This window comes from Onychostoma macrolepis, chromosome 05, assembly GCF_012432095.1.
Source record: "Onychostoma macrolepis isolate SWU-2019 chromosome 05, ASM1243209v1, whole genome shotgun sequence".
Taxonomy (NCBI): domain Eukaryota; kingdom Metazoa; phylum Chordata; class Actinopteri; order Cypriniformes; family Cyprinidae; genus Onychostoma; species Onychostoma macrolepis.
This window is the reverse complement of record NC_081159.1, coordinates 27,581,313-27,603,271: the sequence shown is the minus strand read 5'-3', so window position 1 is coordinate 27,603,271 and position 21,959 is coordinate 27,581,313. Positions and strand designations below refer to the sequence as shown.

The window sequence follows — 21,959 nt, the reverse complement described above, 5'->3', positions numbered from 1 at the left end:
GCTACGCTCTGGTGCGCTGTTTTTAGTGTGTGCTGGGCGCGTGCGCTGTCTCTTGGCAGCAGTGAGAAACCCCGTAGCAGGAACTAGCTAAGCAGCCTTTAGCATCCAAGATGGCGGGAGCAGACAGCGACGACTCTCTTTACCCTATTGCCGTGCTAATTGACGAATTAAGAAATGAAGATGTTCAGGTAAACAAAATATGTATTTTTATCACCGACTACTAGTTTGAGAAACAGACTGGAACTCCTAGGCTTGATTTTGACATGAATAGCTAACAGCAACCGGTAATATGGGCCTGTTCTAGTTTAGCAAACCGGCTAGCAACTAAAAGTTAATTCAGAAATTGAGACCCTACACGATACATATCATATTTAAGGACAGATAAAGCCAGCAGCATGCTATTTAGCACACCCAAATGTATTATTTGACTTATGTCAAATTACTTCGTTTCGTGTGTAAATATAGTGTGACGCAGAGCAGTTGTGATGGCTAACGCTGCTAACGTTAGCTGTTCTGTGATTTAACTCTTATGTCGTTGACTCGTTTACTTAAATAGAGAATCACAATATTTCATTACATGACATTGTAAAGCACAAAATAAGTGTGAGTGTAGAATAGTTTGGCTTCAAATTGACACAGTTTGTCATTTCAGCGAAAAGCTCCTCAAGCAACCGCTGTTGATAAGATTTTTCAGTGACACTTCATATTTTTTCAGATAAGTTAATTTATATTTACTGCGTTTAATATCTATTCTATAGTTTGTTTAAAATTTTAAAATACACCAGAACTGACTGTTAACACGTCACCAAAAGGTGAGCTCATTTTCCTCTCATTATAAAGATACAGGACTGTGATAATTATAGGAATCAAGGAAATAAATAAATGATGTAATCTTTTTGGTCTCAATGGATTGGGAAAGTGTCATTTTTGTAGTTTGTCATCTATCAAGCCATCATTTAAATTGCATAAGTTGTAAACATAAACCAATAGTCTGTTTTGTCCCTCAGCAATCAGCTGCATTACCATCAAATATATTGAAACTCTATTCTAACGGATTTCTTGCCTTTTTCACTGTAGTTACGATTGAACAGCATTAAGAAACTGTCCACCATCGCCTTAGCTCTAGGCGTCGAAAGAACACGCACTGAACTTCTGCCTTTCCTCACAGGTAAGTGTTTTTTTTCCTGTCAAAAATGACTATAACTGTTATATTTTAGGTTTAGTAAACTCTTCTCATGCATAACTTTCAATTTCTCATTTTGTGAATGATCAGATACCATCTATGATGAGGATGAAGTTCTGCTTGCTCTTGCTGAACAACTGGGGAACTTCACCATGTTGGTTGGAGGCCCCGAATATGTGCACTGTCTCCTTGTAAGCTTTTTGACTTGATTTCATACTGAAATTGACTAAATTAAATAATTCCTGCCTTGAATTTGTTTGCTTATTATTTGCTGACTTGTGTGGTGTTTTTAGCCCCCTTTGGAGAGTTTGGCTACAGTTGAAGAGACAGTTGTGCGAGACAAGGCAGTGGAGTCCCTGCGGAAGATCTCCCACGAACACTCTCCAGTGGACTTGGAAGTACACTTTGAGCCTCTGGTGAAGCGTTTGGCCAGCGGAGACTGGTTCACGTCGCGTACCTCTGCCTGTGGACTCTTCAGTGTCTGCTACCCACGAGTGTCCAGTACAGTCAAAGCTGAGATCCGCCAGTAAGTTTAATAATATATTTGTGAGGAGTGTTTTGCTATAATACTGCATTTTCATTTTGGAAATGTTGATACATTTAATACAGGATTGTTCACACTAAGAGCACACTGAAGAAGCACTTTAAAAAATTAACAAAGATTACAATCACTTTTTTTTTTTTTTTAAAGTCACCATGAATTCAAAATGAACACTCCTTCTTTGTGGAGTATATTGGAGTATTTATTATAAATTAGCCTCTGACTTATCTGTGCACATTTTTTTTATTTTACATTCTTGTGCCTTTGTAATCTTTAATCAGACATTCTGCTGAATACATAAATGTGGTAATAATTTTTTTTAAATAAGCATAAATTAAAAAATAAAGTCAATGGAAAGAAATACTTTTAATAATAATATTATAGCTGTTGTAATATATGGTGCTAGGTAGGTGGGTGAATCTAAAAAAAAAAAACCCACAAACCCACAAAAGTAATTGTCATTGCTGTCTCATTACTGTTAATTCTGGCAAGTACATAAAAGTATTACAGTAAAAAGATGAATGTAAAATAAAGGCAGTACAAGAAATACTGTCATTTAAATCTGAAGCATTGATATTACATTTTTTTTCCTTTTGCATTACTGTGATGGTGCTAAAACATGCATAATTTACTAAAAGTTTTTTTTAATTTTGGGATGAAACATGATCTGGACATGGTTTTTAACAGATTACACAATATTCACACCAGTATAAACGTATATGAAATGTGTTCCCACTTCACATCACTTCTTTCTGTGTCTGTTGCATGTTCTTTGTATTGACAGTAACAGCAGCTGTAAAACAGGATTCCAGCTGGCTTCTATCTTATTGAGTTTTATACACAACCTGTAACACATTCTGACATCAGAATTTTTGTTCCTGTTGCGAATGGCTCCATAGGAATATTCTGCTTAAATGTATTGTTTATTGTGGTAATCATTCACTCTCATAGCCATTTAGACTAAACATAATTATAGTTACAGAGTGTTAATGTTACAATAACCAAAGTGGAAAGGAAAACCACTACCTCATCGTCTTCTTTTTCTATTTAATTGGAAACATGTTAACACATGTATCATCTCTCCTCAGGCACTTCCGTACCCTGTGTTCTGATGATACTCCCATGGTGCGCCGTGCAGCCGCCTCCAAGCTGGGTGAATTTGCCAAAGTGTTAGAGCTGGAGTATGTCAAGAGTGACATCATTTCTCTCTTCACTGCATTGGCATCAGATGAACAGGTCTGGTTTCAGTAATACTCACTGAAATATACACAATCTAATTCCTTCATTACTCAAACCACAGCTAAAGTCTCTGAGCACATGTTGCATGACAAGACCATTGGAGGCTTGAAAGGTTTTCATTGTGTTTATGTAACTAGTGCTGGAGCAGAATTGCATGGCAAATATCAAAGTGTTTTCTTCTGACATCTGAATGCAAACATTTACATCACTGCAGGACTCTGTTCGTCTCCTGGCTGTGGAGGCTGGTGTCAGCATTGCCACTCTGTTGCCTCAAGAGGATCTGGAAGCTCTGGTAATGCCCACTCTGCGCCAGGCAGCAGAGGACAAATCCTGGAGGGTTCGCTACATGGTTGCAGACAAATTCTCTGATGTAAGCCAAAAGCAAATCATGCGTTAAGTTAATTATATGTAATTGAATTTTATTGTAAAATCCTAGTGTTTATCACAGAATTCCATTTTCATGCAGCGGGGGTTGCTTTTCACTCATAATTCTCCTCATGGGCATAACTGCGTTACTGTTCAAATTAGGCGCTGGTAGGATTTTGAAAAGTATCTTATGCTCACCTAGAGTGCATTTATTTAAAAACAGTAATATTGTTAAATATTATTTAAATTGAAAATAAATGTATATTTTTTTAAATATTATTTATTTCTGTGATGGCAAAACAGAATTTTCAGCAGCCATTTCTCCAGTCTTCAGAATCACATGATTTGGTGTTCAAAAACCATCTCTTATCACGGCTGAAAATGGTTGTGCTTTTTAAAATCTTTGTGAAAAATTTATTTTTAAACAAACCAGTTTTATACAAATCTGTAGTCTGTTGAAGCGACTGCTAATCTGTGTGTGCGCCTTACAAGTACAACGGACATATTCTTGTTGCAGATTGATATGTCAAATGTGACAAGCTTCTGTCTTGTATTGTGAGCTTAAAGGCCTTTCCATATTGAGCGTGAAAAAGCTAAACGAATATCGGACACTGACGTGCTGGAATAAAACAATAGATTTCTATGGATGCTTCCACATAAGCCGTGGTTTCCATCACCCTGTTTTAATGCGCATTTTGAAGTATCGCATGAGAAATGAGTGATGGAAACACCAAATTTAGAATAAAAATCCCTTAATTCGCAAAAAAGTTTTTACGATTGCTTGAGGTGGTTTTTGACTTGTGCGAAAAAGGGTTGATGCAAATAATGGGAGATGGAAATGCATTTTGCGAATAAATTCCTCCAAGCGTATCAAAAAATTCATGCGACTTTGCGCTATGGGACGGCAAAACCTGACTAAACAGCAGACCGATGTCATTCCACAGCATCTGAAATGTTATGGTTATTCTCAAATGCCTGAGCAAAGTCTGTCGTCAAATTATTTTTCTAATTGCCTCCCAGAAATGTCTTACACGACTGCGTTCCCAAACAGCAGCATCCACCGCCGAAAGCAATTGTTTCGTCTGCTCGCTCTGAGGCGCAAATAATTTATTATATATGAAAATGATTATATTCTCCTACTTTTCTTAGTGATTTATAGTGCAGGTTCATCAGGAAGGAACTATTTTGTTCTCTTTGACTCGTTGGATGGAAACGGTGCATGTTCGCAAATGTTTTATAAGATATTCCAGTTTTGCGCATAAGTTAAATTCGTAACTTTGGATGGAATTATTCTTTTTTTTTTTTATTATTAGATTTTATTGGATGTTGTATTTCTACAAATCTACATTATATTTCTCAGCACTGAAGTGATAACTTAGTAGTTTTTGAAATTAAACCAGCAAGCTTCACTGTTAGGCTACTAGGGTTGGGTACCGTTCACATTTTAACCGGTACCTGAAATTCGGTAAAAAAGTTTTAATAATTGTATTTTTTTTCTACAATTAAGTGGTTAATGTGGTTGTAGTAAGTAATTTGATCATTTTAATTGTTTTATTTGAATTTGACAGTAAATGGAATATATAAAGACGTACAAAAGTAATATATTTCTGTTACATGTTAAACCACACTTATTTTGACAGGTTGCTGTAAAGTTTCTGTGTATACAGTATGATATGATGCTAGTTTTCTCAAATGAAACGGTAAAATTCTCTCATGAAGTGACTCTCACAGCCTGTAAGTTCATGTTCATGTGCAGAGTCCATAAATCACTGTGAGTTCACGTGTGCTTCAGTATTTGTGTAGTAAACAAAAACGCGTCTCCACCATTCATACATACTGAGGCTAATGGAATTATTATTTATTATTAATGCAGGATTCGTATTTAAACCGTCTTTTTGCGTTTTAATATTCACATACGCTAGTTCATATCGCGATTCAAATTAAGTGACAGACCTTCTTTTATTCATCCAAAAATTTACGAATTACGTGGCATTCCACGCTATAGAGTAAATTCTGTTTTTATGAATGGACTCCGCCATCCTGTCCAAAACCATATGGCCCTAGATGTGTAAGCACACTTAAGAACATTTTGATTTGCCCTGTGTGTTTTGTTTTAAAGAGTTGCAGGGGTGACATCATGTCACAGGGTCTCTCTCTCTCTCTCTCTCGTATGCGCCCAAATGTGTTCTCAGATACCGAATGATCGAATGTGAATCGGTACTCTGTAGTACCAACGCAATTTGGTCGGTACCCTTAAAAGTACAGAGTTCGGTACCCAACCCTATAGGCTACTCACTCACTCTCTTGCTCTCGTTAATACATTCAAGTCTGTTCAAATAAATATAATCTTACAGTGCTACTTTATTTCACTTTAGAATTCTACATCTAATGAGTTTTAGATAAAATAACATGAAAATTATCATTATCTTCCGGTCTTCATCTGTTCAGTGAAATTTTGTACTCCAGAACATTCATGACAGCTGTTGTCCATGCAGACAAATAATAATGGCCACTCAGCGTGAATTATATAAATAATTTTAATAGCACGGCCATTCAAGACCCAAGGGTCTACCATGCACATAGTAAAGTGATTACTGACAATCATTTTGGGGCTGGAATGAATGTAAACACAGAAATCGGTTACCAGTCTTGTCTAAAGTGAATGTAAACAGGCAGGCCCAAAAAAATCTGATCTGTGCATTAAGACTTGCAGTGTAAATGCAGCCTAAGTGAGTCCAATTGATCTAATAAAGGACTTGTCTGACTGATAAAAACCACTATATCTTGTGTGGTTCATAAATGAATGTTGTTTCAGTAGTGGCAGAGTTATACCACTGAATAGCAATGCAGCAATCGCTGCTTTATGATGTGTATTTGTGCACCCTTTAACTTGGTTTTATATTGTTAATGTTATATAAGCTACCTGGAAACCTCTTCTCTGTTATGTATCAGTGCTAAGGTTCAACAGCTGGATCGCAGTTTCAGGATGACAGCTCATAAGAGTTCACTGCTCTCTATAATCCTGCACTGATGTACACTGCTCATTGTTGTGCAACTTGACCTAAATCAGCGGTTTTCAATTCCAGTCCTCGCGTCCCCCTGCTCTGCATATTTTGCATGTCTCTCTTAGTTAACACACCTGATTCAGATAACCAGCTCGTTAGAAGTGAGCTCCATGCATGAACTGTGTTCCGATTGATATGATCCCTACACAGTGTTCATTGCTTCCTACTCCCTGAGCAGGGGAAATCCATTGAAGTTTACTTCTTCGGAACATTCATTCACAGATTTGCGCTGCGCCGCTGCCTGCAGCCTCTTCACACAGACAAAACTTACTAGAGTGTGACAAAGATACATATGTAAATACAATTTAAATTCACGTCTCGTACACTTTAATGACCTTTAAATGGAACATACACTCGCTTCGATCTGGAATCATAGCGGAATATCCTGTGATGTCCACTTCGCAGGGCACTTACGTTCGAATAGAACAAATGTCCGAAGCGATAAGAGATGCACACAATACACACAAAATGTGCAGAGCGGGGGGGCCGTGAGGACTGGAATTGAAAACCGCTGACCTAAATGCAGTTCCTTTCCATAATAATATGATAATATTTGTCGTTTCATCGGATGATTTTGGATTATCCTGAGCCACTTGTCAAATATGTTATGTCAGATATTTTACAGGAAAAGAAATGTTGAATGCAGTGATAAATACCTAGACATATCCTGGGTTATAGCAATGGCAATTTGACCTGCTTTAGAAATGAGAATTATGTACCACATCTCTTGTGCAGTGCTAGAATAGCCTTGATTGTATCCTAGCGTGCTCCGGAAGTGCCTTTGTCCTTGAGTCTGCAGGAAACACTGAAGTGCTGCTGTGAAATGGAAATATGAAGTGACATGCTTGTCTCTGTGAATTTACAGCTGCAGAAAGCTGTGGGTCCAGAAATCACAAAGAATGACCTAGTGCCAGCCTTCCAGAACCTTCTGAAAGACTGTGAGGCTGAGGTTCGTGCCGCTGCTGCAAACAAAGTCAAAGGTGAGAAAAAGCACCAAAGCAGCCCTGTAATATGAGCATGATGTGGAGTATCACTGCTAGGTGTAAATAATCGTAGTTAGTATATTTTCAGTAAAATAAGTTGCTTATGTCTATAAGTTGCATAGGTCAAAATCGCATTGAGGGGAAAAAAAGAAAAACCGATGTGTCATGTTTTATTACATTCAGAAATAATGTAAAATACTGGTAAATAAAATGTTAAACATTTAAGCTCCCCTCGTTCCACAATAAGTAATTGAAATTAAATGACATTCAGAATAGGAATGAAAAAGAAGTATAAAACAAATTAAAGTGGCATATAAACACCTAGCTTAAACAACTGGAACTACCAGTGTGTTGGAAATGTGCTGTACAAATAAACTTGCATATCTCTCTTACTTGGCACAAATTCAAATTTGTGCACTTTGTTTGCATTATATAAGTTGCTTTTGAATATAAGTTGCAGCAGGTTTCAGAAAAAGTGACAAATTAGTGAAAAATACTGATTTATATCCAAATTTAGCATTTGCTGAAACTTGCCTTTTTTTTTTTTTTTTTTTTTCTCCTTTTCTTTTAGTTTAGTCAGTTCCTTGCTTAAGGAATAAAATATTTAATATTTTTGTCATTTAAACAACTTTGGATTTTGAGTGTTTTATTTGTAGCTGGCATTTCAAACTGTGGTTCAAAGACTGCATGTTACTTAAAAGTCCAACTAAGTCTGGCGTTCATTTTGTAAATTTGCTTTCAAGAGTGTCTTTCTCTGAAATAACACTGTTGTTTTTTTACTGAATTGTTCTTATTGTGATGACCCTAATTGATTGTTATTCTTGTCAGAATTCTGTGAAAATTTGCCAGAGGACAGTAGAGAGACGATCATCATGACACACATTCTGCCCTGTGTTAAGGTAAAATGCTTTTTCATTCAGCGCTTGTCAACATCTCTGCAGTCTGTCACATTTCAGACTGATCACCTCATTGTTCCAGTGCTCATCATATTTAATTGGTGCGCAGTTCCAATCCAGGATCAGTTACTGGCAGATAACTCTTGAGTCAGCATCTGTTCTTTAAGTGTCTTAAGACTTAAACAAGATCAGATTAACAATGTGTCATTGTGTCTGTGCTCTGACCTACTGGCTGTAGCAACAGTAGTGCAGTTCTGCTCTTGATCACATACTATATATCAGGGATTCTCAAATCTGGCCCATGAGATCCACTTTCCTGCAGAGTTTAGCTGTAACACTAATCAAACACACCTGAACATGCTAATCAATGTCTTCAGGATCATTAGAAAATCACAGGTAGGTGAGTTTGATCAGGGTTGAAACTAAACTCTGCAGTGGATTGGCCCTCCAGGGAAAGATTTGAGGAACCCTGCTATATATCAATCAGTGCTTTCTCCGGTATTGTAAGAAACATTTTGTTCTGGTAAAAATATCTTTGTCTAGACTTGAACTGCTGTTGGCCAGGTTATCTTAGTAGCTAATATAGATATATATATATTTTTTTTAGTGTTATTTGCTTTGGACATGTCCACCAAAATATCTGCAGTGGCTCACAGCATAGATACAATAATTGCAAGATTGATGGCAGCACAGCACATTTTATTCCAAACCGTTTGTGTAGCTGAAGTACATTTGAAACTTCCTTACAAAAATGGAGCTTTGACATGTTTCATAGCAAAATAAACATTGAAAATGGTCAATTATCCGTGGACCGCTTTGTTCCGCGCTCATATAGACTTGAATATTTTTTTGCTTTGCGCAAGATCTTCCTGCTGTAATGTGAACGTGTCCTGATCCCAGGCATGTGTTTTTATTTCATAATAGTGGCTGAACAAACATTTTAAAATTGTTCATGTACCTTACCATTCAAAAGTTTTTTCGGTCGGGTTTCGTGCTTAAATTGTTTTTGAAGTGTCCCTTATACTCGCCTAGGCTACATTTATTTGATCAAAAATACAGTAAAACTGTAATTGTAAAATATTTTACAATTTAGAATAACTTGATGTAATATTTCTGCATTAATATAAGAAATTATGTATAATTATGTTGAAAACAGTGTGTAATTCCACTTAATGTTGGAATTACGTAATGTTATTGTCGAAACCATTTACTTTGAATAGAAAGTTCAAAAGAACAGCTTTTTTTTTTTTTTTTTGGCAACAGTCAATATATTTACTGTGACTTTGAATTAATTGATTTTGTAACTTTGAATCAGTTTAATAACTGTCACCCATCCCCTCTGTGGGTTTACTTCACTATATTACAATTTATATCCTAATCTAATCATGACAAACTATATATTGTTGGAAAGGTCTAAGACTCCTAAAAAGGTATTTTACCACTTTTTTGTTAAATTATGTAGGAAAACTATTAGATTAATTTATGACAAGAGTGCGTCTGAAAAATCTACATCATAACAGGAGTTCTGACCTTTGTCACAGAATGTCTTCTTAGTTGCCTTTTTCCCTATCATGCTTCAGAAATCATAAGAAATTATATATCAGTTGAAAACTTAATCTCAAAATTCATCCTTTGAAACCCATTTTAAAATCAGACATTGCATTACCATGGAAATGGTACATCAAAGTCATGTTACAAAATGTTTTCGTTCATGAATTATAAAAATTTAAGTTTGGATAGTGCACTTTAATGTCTGTTCAAAAATGTGAGTGACAGTTAAGGGGTTAATACATCAATACAAAAAATATTTTTCGACACTGAACTTTTTAATGGTAGTTAGTGTAGCATGTATTTAATATGGTTGTTTTTGCTGGAAGTTCAGTGCAAATTTTTGCTCAATCCAGGAAATTTAGAACTGTACAAAAGTTCTTCATTGATTTTCTTTTTCCTTTCATTTGAAACCAGATAGATGCAAAAAGCCCAAAAGCAAGATTCTTATTGTCTGAGCAAAAAAGGCTTGACATTATGTAACACTTGAGTTAAAAACAAACTTAAAACAGTAAATCAGTACCAAAATACAGTTCTACCCACTGATAGCAAAAATATATCTACCACTGTTAAGTTTCAATTGCTTTTACAGTCACATGGTCTTTGTAATAATACCCTCCAGTAGGATCAGTAGCAAAATACCAAAGCTCCAGTATAAACTGATACCAGTGAGATTTCATGGTTCATGTGGACTTCAGGTATTACACGTCATTATTTGAAAGTTGTATTAAAGCATTGATAGGCATGTTGTTTGCTCCTCTTTCAATAGGAACTTGTCTCAGACACTAATCAGCATGTGAAGTCTGCGCTGGCGTCAGTCATTATGGGCCTCTCCACCATCTTAGGCAAAGACAACACCATTGAGCACCTGCTTCCCCTTTTCTTGGCCCAGCTTAAAGATGAGGTAATCCTGCTGTGTTTGTATATATATATGTGTGTGTGTGTGTATGTGTGTTTGTGAGAGAGACAGCACAGGTCTGGCTGAGGTAATTTGCATCATGTTCCAGTCACAGATGATACTTCTGTGCAACTGCTCACTTTGATCCTGTCGAGGTGAGGCATTGCTAATGCTAGCCTTTTAGTGGAAAGCAGAAAGCATTGAAGTGAGAGATGAATGGATGAGTGCAGCACACTATCTCACATCTCGTCTCTTTATTTGCTAGGGCTTTTTGTTGCTTGCTGCTGTTTGTATTGCGATCGCTCTTCTTTAAACTGCTTGGGAGAAGTCTTTGAACATCTGTCAGTCACACAGACTGCACGAAATAAATAGAACAAAGACAGCTCCTGGACTACAGCGTGCATTGATCCATGTTTTAAGACAGGAAGCTGTTTTTCTATTCTGTGTCAGTTCTTGCACTGTTGTTCTGCGAAAAGAAAAAAATACTGTCATATAGTTGTCAGCCTGATGAAAACTTGACACTGTGCCATGATACACTGGCATTTAATGGTTAACATTCTTGCTGACTGTATGCAGAGTAGGGTTGCAAAGGGGTGGAAAATTTCCGGAATTCATTTCCGGTAAAGATTCCAAAAAATCCTGGAAAGTTTCTGAAATTTACTGGAAATTTTTCAACTTTTTGCAACCCTAATGCAGAGTAGGGCTGGGCGATACGACCTAAAATCAAAACCTCAATTAACTGAATACGTTACCTTGATTGTGATTATTGAAAGATTATCTTATTTATTTATTCTTGCCCTCATAGTTCATAAAAAGTTTGTTCTGTAAATATACATGTGCATCTCAAAAAATTAGAATATCGTGAATTTTTTTTTGTAACTTATTTCAAAAAGTGAAACTTTCATATATTCTAGGTTCATTACATGTAAAGTAAAACATTTCAAAAGTTTTTAGTTTTAATTTTGATGATTAGAGCAGACAACTAAGGAAAATCCCAAATTCAGTATCTCAGAAAATTAGAATATTTACATTTGAGTTTCATTAAATGGCCATCCCTACAGTATAAATTCTGGGTATCTCTTGTTCTTTGAAACCACAGTAAAGGGGACGACTGCTGACTTGGCAATGGTCCAGAAGACAATCATTGACACCCTCCACAAAGAGGGTAAGTCACAGAAGGTCATTACTGAAAGGGGTTGCTGTTCACAGAGTGCTGTATCAAAGCATATTAAATGCAAAGTTGACTGGGAGGAAGAATTTGGGTAGGAAAAGGTGCACTAGCAACAGGGATGACCGCAAGATTGAGAATAGTGTCAAGCAAAGCTGATTCAAACACTTGGGAGAGCTTCACAAGGAGTGGACTGAAGCTGGAGTCAGTGCATCAAGAGTCACCACGCTCGGACGTCTTCAGGAAAAGGGCTACCAATTATTTCAGAAATATCTTACCTGGGCTAAGGAGAAAAAGAACTGGACTGTTGCTCAGTGGTTCAAAGTCCTCTTTTTAGATAAATGTAAATTTTGCATTTCATTTGGAAATCAAGGTCTGGGGTCTGGAGGAAGACTGGAGAGGCACAGAATCCAAGCTGCTTGAAGTCCAGTGTGAATTTTCTGAAGTCAATGATGATTTGGGGTGCCATGACGTCTGCTGGTGTTGGTCCATTGTGTTTTATCAATGTAGGCAATGCAACTGTCTACCAGGAGATTTTGGAGCACTTTATACTTCCATCTGCTGACAAGCTTTATGGAGATGCTGATTTCCTTTTCCAGTAAGACTTTAGCACCTGCCCACAGTGCCAAAACGACTTCCAAGTGGTTTGCTGACCATGATATTACTGTGCTTGATTGGCCAGCCAACATGCCTGACCTGAACCCCATATCTAATCTATGGGATATTTTCAAGAGAAAGATGAGAAACAGTTGATCCAACAATACAGACGAGCTGAAGGCTCAATAGTGTCTCAGCAGTGCCACAGGCTGATTGCTTCTATGCCACACCTCACTGATGCTGGAGTTTGTGATAAAGGAGCCCCGACCAAGTATTGAGTGAATAACTGAACATACTTTAAAGAACTTCAACTTTTCCGTTTTGCAAATCCTTTTTTTGATTGATCTCAGGAAATATTCCAAATACAAAACTTGCCATGCCAACCTGCTACTGTAAATAAAAGCTCGCAACGCTTGCGCCACCTCCAGGATCTTCTGAATGGTCCACTGTTTTGGAACTGATATTGATGAGGGGCACTGCGTGTAAAAGTTAAAATTCTTTTAACATGCCTTTCACATATGAGATACTGCGAAAGACACGAGCGTGCAATGGTCATTCATGTCCGTAAATTGACGACTACACATGTTGGTATGTTTTTAAGGAGGAAGTATTAATAGGTACGTTTACCCCATTTAGTTTTTTAATCCTATTAAGCTCACCAAAATCTACATTGAGACATTTTTAGTGCACAAGATATTGGCTTCAGTACAAAAAGTTATGCTAAAATAAAATATTAATCTCTCAAAAAAATATTTAATTTTATTTTAAATGCCAAAAGCATTTCAATTAAGATATACATCATTAAATTCAGAATGTCTGGCTGTGCTTAATGGGTACATTTTTGTACCCTTTAAGCACACCCGTTCCCATTAAGCTCACATCATGTTTTATTAAAAATTCTTGTTTATTTTAAGGAATAATTGGAAAAATTTGTTTTTTGAAGGTACAAAGTCAATCACAAAAAAAAACTAAACAAAAAAAAAACAGAACACTAAAATCAACCAACATTCATTTCGATCAGTTATATATTCATTATATGTTCATAGTGAAGTGTCATTTAAGCACATTGCAACATCTAGGCTAGTCCACATTCAGGTAAGTAACATTCAAAAATCAAATAAAACAAACCAATAAAACATTTAATTCATGGGGATGAACACAGAAACTAGCCTCATTATGAAACCTCTTTTTAAATGGATGTCAACTTATCTATATTCTCTTAAGGCTGGAATACACACAATTTTTGCCCCAATTTACCACAGATTTACAGTCTGGAGAAGTTGATGCTAGTTCCCAAAGATCAGAGCTAGTCTGGAGATTTGAGTCGACAGAATTAATAGAAAATCGATTAACTTAACTTAAAGGGGTCATATAATGCCATTTTTGTACAAGCTAATATGATTCTTTAGGGTCTAAATTGAAAGTTTGTAATATACTTTAATTAAAAATTCTCATTAGTATTGTAAGAAAACACTCATTTTACCTGCTCAAAAACAGCTCTGTTTTCAGCACACAGTTTTAGCGCGTGTGTTTTTAAATGCTAGTGAGCTTTGATCGCCCCTCTGTTCTGTGGGGCGTTTTTGACACAACACACGTGGAGTGTTGCCTTGACAACAGTTGAGGGTATATTTTGAACGTATAACGTTTTGTTCATTATAAATGTGGGATTATTAATTATATTGAGAACGTCAGAATAGAAAACATGCATGTACCCTGAATGTAAACATTAGCCACATACATCGTGAAGCGTGCTAGCGATTTGCAAAGATTAATATAAAGGTTAATTAAACGTTACACTCACTTCTTCTGGAGGTTCAGCAGGAACACGAATAGTTGGTACCGATTCTTTTTTCAGGAGCAGCTTCTTAGCAAAACCAGCTTTATACTGACCTTCATTTATAAAGCAGTCTGGTGAAAATGATTCGCGCAAACATGAAAACATTGACGTTGCTCGTGGGGAATATTCCCTTCAAAAGCAAAACTCAGCCACTGTGTCTTCAGCGGTTCGGACTTAGGAACATCAAAATGACTGCTGTGTTCATTATTGCACCCGAGAACAGAACACCACAATCGCTTAGACGCCATTCTGCTCATAGACAGCTCCAGCGTATATCAACAATGACGCGCGGACTATGATTGACAGCTCGCTCACGAGCAAGGGCGGGTCTGTGTTGAAACACTGCTGTCAATCAACCATCGTGGGAGGGGCGTCCGACCGTGTGGCGTCACACGGTCGAACGGCTTGATTTGAGACGGGGTAAAACAAATAAGGAGATTAAAAAAAAAACACTGGATGGATTTTTATCATTTTATGATGGTTGTGTACAGGCACTGCTAACACACATTTCAGTACAATCAACTTGTAAAAGTGCATGTACCATTATATGACCCCTTTAAGGTGACAACCATCAGTTACTATTTAAAGTCTGTTTCTGAAGTATTTACAGACGTTCAATGTGGAAGAGCTTAAAGGGATAGTTCACCCAAAAATGAAAATTGTCGTCATTTACTCACCCTCAAGTAGTTCCAAATCTGTATGAATGTCTTTGTTCTGCTGAACACAAAGGAAGATATTCTGAAGAATGTGACAGTTCTGGGGCACCATTGACTTTTTTTTTCCTACTATGGAAGTCAGTGGTGCCCCAAAACAGCCTGGTTACAAACTTTGTAACGAAGACATTCATGCAGGTTTGGAACTACTTGAGGGCGAGTAAATGATGACAGAATTTTCATTTTTGGGTGAACTATCCCTTTAAAGAGAGCACACTGAGCTTAATTGGAGCAGCAACAATTTTGAATAATTTAAAAAAAAAAAAATATTTATTAAAATGACAGGAGTTTTGCTAAATAAATAGTCTAGGTCATGTATTAAGTTCATACATATTTTAATATGAACAACTATTATTAACAATTATAAAAATTATACTTTTTCTTACTGATGTCAAGCTGAAGCTGTGATTTTCATAGTATTGTACCCTTTAAGCTCACCTTAAAATAATAAGAAATCTTTACAAATTACAGCACTGTAAAACAACAGACCAGCAATAAACTGTCAATTTATAATATTATGGATGTAAAAGTACAAGCCAGTAATGCCTGTGAAGTATTATGTTAGCGTAGCACACAATCTTATACAGCTAGTCAGCTAACTGTGTTCTGTAGCATCTGCGCTGTGTTGCTAAAACTATCTTTTGGATCTAATGTAATTATGTCCCATATCCAAGTTCCAGCTTATAATATGCAAAAGTCTGAACATTAATCTCTTATTTTTACAATAAGTAGTGAAACTTACCCAAAATAAAGGCTTAAACATCTAAAAAAAAAAACGCACATTCAAGGGGCTCCTCTTTTGGTGAAAGTTTTTAGACAGCTTTCAAAATGGCCGCCAGACAGTGTGCACACATGGAGAATCATATCTCAGCGTGCAATGATCTGATTGACTTGAAATTATAGGAGGTATATAGTAACGAACATATAAATTGGTTAAGACATCAAGTAGGATAATACATTTTTCTTTTTATAATCTGATCTCAAAAAAGGAAGTGTGCTTAATAGGTACGTTTACCCTAACCGACATGGGAAAATACGTCAGTTAGAGGTTCTGAATTTCAGTTTTGATTTATTTATTTTTTTTATTAATCGTCTAGCCCTAATGCAGAGACTAACATACAGTGCAACATGCTGTTTTAATTCCAGACAAATTGCTTGATTGGGGCAGTTAAATGAATCGGATGAGCCATTTGGTGCACTGATATTTTTTATTTACTTTATTTTACCTGTAATTTTATTTATTAGGAATTATATTGGGAAAATGTAGGCTAATCAGTGTTAATATTACTAAAAAAAACTTAAATACCTTTATTTGGCATATCGTTTATATACTTAGGCTTATTTATATTTATCAGTTTTATTTTTAATTTTACTTTAAATTTCATGTGCTTTTGTCATTTTAAATTCTTTCATCTCTTTTTCTTTAGATTTATTTTTTGTGTTTTAGCTTTAGAAATTCAATTTAGTTTTTCATGTGATATTTATATTTTATTTTAATTAATGATTTTTTTTTTTTTTTTGTAGTTGCTAATAACAGCACTCAATTGTACTGGTTATTTGTTAGCATGTTGTCTGGAATTTTACAGTTTTTGTCATGTCCTTCCTGTAGTGTCCAGAGGTTCGCCTCAACATCATCTCCAACCTGGACTGCGTGAACGAGGTGATTGGAATCCGCCAGCTTTCCCAGTCTCTACTTCCAGCTATTGTTGAGCTGGCTGAGGATGCCAAATGGCGAGTACGACTGGCAATCATTGAGTACATGCCCCTTCTGGCTGGACAGCTGGTGAGTCTTGACCGTTGATGTCCTAGAATGCTTTATCCTGAAATGGAGATCGGAATGTTCCGTCAGTCACTTCTTATTCTTCATTCTCTCTTTACACTTAAAGCATTTAACTGATCATCCTGTTGCCGTCAAGTCGCCTTGGGTCGTGTAAGCTAATCTAAGTGATATGAGGTATCCTTTTTCTCTCTCTCTCTTTCTTGTGCTTGCAGGGTGTAGAGTTCTTCGATGAAAAACTCAATTCTCTGTGTATGGCGTGGCTTGTTGATCATGGTAGGTTACGTATCAGGAATGTTCATAATATACTATAATTGCGCACATTGGGCCTCATTCATGAAACATTCGTAAATATAGGAGTAAATTCTGAGAAAATGGACTTTCCCGAAAACTCTCCTCCGAATTCACAAACGCATCGTAAACTTCCCATTTTCATAGTTAAACATGCGTATGGTAATGAATTCCAATCATTCGTAAATAGGACTCTCATTCACAATTAACATAATCCCCGCCTATAAATTACAACTGGGCAAATTGCGTGTCCAAGAACGCAGTGGAATATTCTGGTCTACTTCCTCAGGTTTGGCTCCAGTATATTGCATAAATGCAAAAGACTAATAGGCCATATGCCTAACAATAAATATTTAGTTAATGTCCATCAAAGTGTTTTTAGCCAGCTGAAAAATGCCTGGTGCTCTTCTGAAAAGAGCCAGCTGGTGACGCTTGAGAACTCTTTGATGGCACAGCGTTTTTTCAGCTGAAACACTTTGGTTGTTATGATTAGGAATATCCATGTCATGTAGCGTATTACTAATAAGACTATTATTAGTATTAGTAATAAGAATATTACTGAATATAAAAATGCAGTAACCAGCAATATTAACTTCTCTGTTGTACAAGTAGGATGATTGGTCGGTGTAGTATTTGTCCCGCCCCTCCTCCATTGATTGGACGGCTGGGTAAAAAGTGACAGTGACAAGCGCTGTGTTTTACCCAAAGCTAAATAATTTATCAACTCTCAGGTACAAAAAAAAAAAAAATCCAGAGCAATCGGCCTTGTAAAATACTATAATGGCAGTGCATCAAAATTCAGTGTCATCAGTTTGCCAAAAAGAACATGGAACATTTTATGCACTATTTACACCTGGTAGGGAGCAGGTGTAGATTTCTTTCGTACCAACTAACATTTTGAAAATACGAATATTTTCATGAATCCGAAAATTTGTGTCAGAACAGCTTTACGAACAATTTACACACATTCATTCTGCTCGTGTTTCATGAATGAGGCCCAATGTGTCCCCCACAAAAAAACAGTTGCAATTCAATTTGCTTGTTGCATAAAAATGGAAAAAGCTGCAATAATGTGTTGGAGTCTGTCAGTTGACTAACACTTGTTTCTCTGTGATCTTCAGTGTATGCCATCAGAGAGGCAGCCACCTGTAACCTGATGAAGCTGGTGGAGAAGTTTGGAGCTGAGTGGGCACAGAACACCATTGTGCCCAAAGTGCTGGGCATGGCTAATGACCCCAACTACCTGCACAGGATGACTACCCTCTTTTGCATTAATGTGAGTCAGAGCTTATCAGCTTTAACAAACAGCTGCTGAGTCACAGATGAATGTATGGCATCGGTGCTGATGCATTAGGTGGAAAAATGCAGTTTGTTGTACATTTTGACCTTAAAATATAGTAAAATCTGTCTCGTATTCTCTTTGTAGAATGATGCGTCATCCATGAAATATTTGGAAATTATCTGTAGAACTTGTGGGGGAAAATTTATATCAAATTCAGCAGCACTGATGTGTGTAACTGTCTGTTTTAGGCTCTGTCTGAGGTGTGTGGACAGGAGATTACCACCAAACACATGCTTCCTGTAGTTTTCAAGATGTCCAATGACCAGGTAGCCAATGTACGCTTCAATGTGGCCAAGTCTCTTCAGAAGATTGGACCTGTGCTGGACAGCAAGTATGTGTTTATCCACATTTAACCAGGGGTTGATTTATGTCAAAAATATTCACATTTCTCTTAATGTGACTCACTTCAGCATCACGGCTCTAATTGCTTAAAAAAAATATATTTTTGTTTTATTACAGCTGTCTGCAGACAGAGGTGAAGCCAGTTCTGGAGAAACTGGCATCAGATCAAGACATGGATGTGAAATATTTTGCCCAAGAGGCCATCAGTGGTGAGTTCTGCAACTGCTGCTCTTGAGTGTTGTGCAACTATTGACGCAAACCAGAAAGCTACTATCATTCTTAAATACAACCTGCATCAGGGCAAACTGATGACTCGCCATTATGTAACACTTAAGTTAAAAACAAAAAGACTAAAATGTTTCATTTAATATTAAAAGGAAAAACAGACAGTTCTGACATTTTCTTTTTGCTCTCTCCCCAAAGTTCTTTCCCTGGCCTAATGTACCTACTTGCTGAACGTAAGACCCATCTCTCAAGTTGACCTGCATTGTATTTATTGACATCAGGATCGTCCACTGGACTGTTTATGGAGAAACAATGTGCTCTGTTCCCTTTCAGTGAGAAATGTTTTAGGGATACTTGGCTTCTCTCAGTGTTTTGTTCAGCTGTTCACCAAACAAACCATCTTGCTTTTCATTTTCTCCTGCTGAGCCCCTCTTGCTCTGTGTATCTCCTCTTGCTAACCCTCAGCTTAGGGTCACACTTAGAGTTTTACTATCAGTGTAACAATGTATTGAAGCATCATAGGTTTAGAAAAATATAGATGTTTTGAGGCATCAGATTTAACTTCAGTCGTCTGATCTGATGGACTGAATCACTTTTGCTCTTACTGCTGATTTTAAGAGTTGACCCATGCATGCACACAGCATGACAAGGGGGCGAATCACTACTGCACCTTTCATTTGATTACTGTGTTCCTGTGCCCCGTCTTACACTGATCATTATTGAACCAAGACCCCATAAAGCACTAGCCACACGGCCGTTCTTTAGTGGCAGGCTCTGATACTGTTCCCCTATTCTCAAAGTGCTTATCTTCCTAAAGGGACCATGACAAATTTCCATCTGCTTCTTGCAACTGTTATAACAGGGGATGGGCATTCCTAAACGGCCCTTTTTATCCTCAGAAGGCAAGCTTCTCCATTCTGTGCCATTGACCGTGTTGCACATTTTCTCGTTTTGTTTTATTTTTAAAAATACATTTAATTTGTGTCCTTTATGTGAATGCATCTGCATGCCTCTTGCACACAGGTTCCATAGACTGTCAGTATATTGAGAAGCTCATTAATCACAGGGCATCTTAAGCTCCCTCCCTTAACACATTGCTTCTGCCTGTGATGTTGACGGTCCGATTCTTCTTCAGCCTCAGAGTGCAGTCAGTATAGTAGTATCTTCTGTTATGAATGTCATTAGGATGTGCTTCGGGTTTTATATGAATATGGTCGCATTGCCCTTGGTAGAAGGGAACTCAATAAAGAACGCTATATAACCCCATTTCACTGTGTGTGGACTTTCTGTAATCCATCAGGTCATATACAGTAAAACGCAATATAGCATGAGGATGTGTCTAGGCTGGGAGTGGATTTATTGAAGGAGGCATATCAAGAGAAATCAAATTTCCTTCATCTTTTGAAATGAGTTTTTGCAATAGGTTTTCATCGTACACACAACACTCAGAACTCAAAACTTCTCTCCTGTCCAGAAAAAACAGTGAGGTAAAGGAAGGAGAGATCAAATAATGCATAAATTCCATAAAACACATGTATTTTTTTTTTCTCAAGGATGCATTACATTCGATAGTAACACTGAAGACATAACATTTCTATTTCATATAAACGCTGTTGTTAGAAAAAATAACAGCAAGAATAAATTGTCATGGTTTTCAAAAGAAAAAAAAAGTGCAACGGGTTTCAACAGTTAATGTTACTTAAGTATCAAATCAGCATATTAGAATGATTTTCGAATCCCGACTTAAGAACCTTTCCCGATCATTTCAGTTTCACCAACATTTAAAAATAATCTGGATCTGAATCAAATTGTAATACTAATTTTAAATGACACTTGGGTGGTGTATAAATCTAAAAGCAATAATGCTGTTAAAATTGTATTAGTTTAAGAGTTATTATATCGTTAAATGTCACTTTTTTTTTTCTTTGTGATTGTACTGTCACCTTATTTTAATTACAAAACCGTAAAAAAAAAGCTAAATGATGCAAAAATAAGTCGGCTCTGCAGATCCTTCTGAAAGATCTCAGCGTTAAGAAAGTGCTTGGTTTATTTTTAACGTGTCACCTCACATAATTGGTAGACTCCGTTTGGTAAATAAACTAAAGCCTGTCAGTCCCAAGTGATAAAATAATTAGATTTTCTTTCTCATTTAGAAAACTGCATTCAAATCAAGATCTCATCACTAAAGCTTTTTATGTTTCTAAGTCCTGGTAGCTTTTAAAACTGCTTCACAATTGACATGCAAGGTCTAACAGCCTGTGAGAGCTGTCATGGCTTTGAGCGTTTGTTCTGACAAGGCTGTTTTCTCTGGAGTCTGAATTGTGGAGCTGCTGCTGTCGTGCCTGCTGATGAACAGTTTACAGCTGGAACATCACGACTCACCTTTCGAGTGTTAGTGCTATTCTACCCAGATTATTCATCAGGGGGAAATGAACAGCTTTATACCAACACTCCTGTTCATTCAGCAGCTATGTATAACGTTACATTTCACACACACTGGCTGTTCCCGGGTTGACACGATTTTTTCTACATTTCTACTTGGATCTACACCAGTGAAAAATTGCCTGCATCGTATGGCTAATTTACTTTTTTTTTTTTCATTCAAGATTTATTATGCTTAATTTAAAGGGATTGTTCACCCAAAAAGTTTATATTCTGTCCTCATACTCACCCTCATGTTGTTCCAAACCTGTAGGAGTTTCTTGTTGTTTTTTTTTTTTTCCACCAATGAGTCAAAGAGAACAAAACCGTCACTTCCTGATAAACTGGCACTAAATATCACTAAGAAAAGTAGGAGAAGCCATCATTTCCATAATAAATTGCTTGCACGAGCAGACAAAACAATAAATGAGGTCATTGCTTTCGAAAGCGGATGTCATTTAAGACAGTTCTGGGAGAAATAGGCTACTTTGACGACAGACTTTGCTTGGGCATTTAAGAATGATCAT

General features: G+C 36.8%; 1 protein-coding gene across 1 annotated transcript; it reads left to right on the top strand.

Annotated features, from left to right (window-relative positions):
- On the top strand, positions 1-20,277 carry ppp2r1ba (protein phosphatase 2, regulatory subunit A, beta a). Its single transcript, XM_058776595.1, has 15 exons — positions 1-188; positions 1,078-1,168; positions 1,274-1,374; positions 1,477-1,709; positions 2,813-2,960; positions 3,178-3,333; positions 7,260-7,374; positions 8,206-8,276; positions 10,591-10,725; positions 16,644-16,817; positions 17,027-17,087; positions 18,224-18,378; positions 18,633-18,775; positions 18,904-18,995; positions 19,210-20,277. Exons 1-15 carry the CDS (start codon positions 111-113, stop codon positions 19,224-19,226), a joined length of 1,770 nt encoding a protein of 589 aa, XP_058632578.1. The 5' UTR covers positions 1-110; the 3' UTR covers positions 19,227-20,277.
- The last annotated feature ends 1,682 nt before the right edge of the window (positions 20,278-21,959 follow it).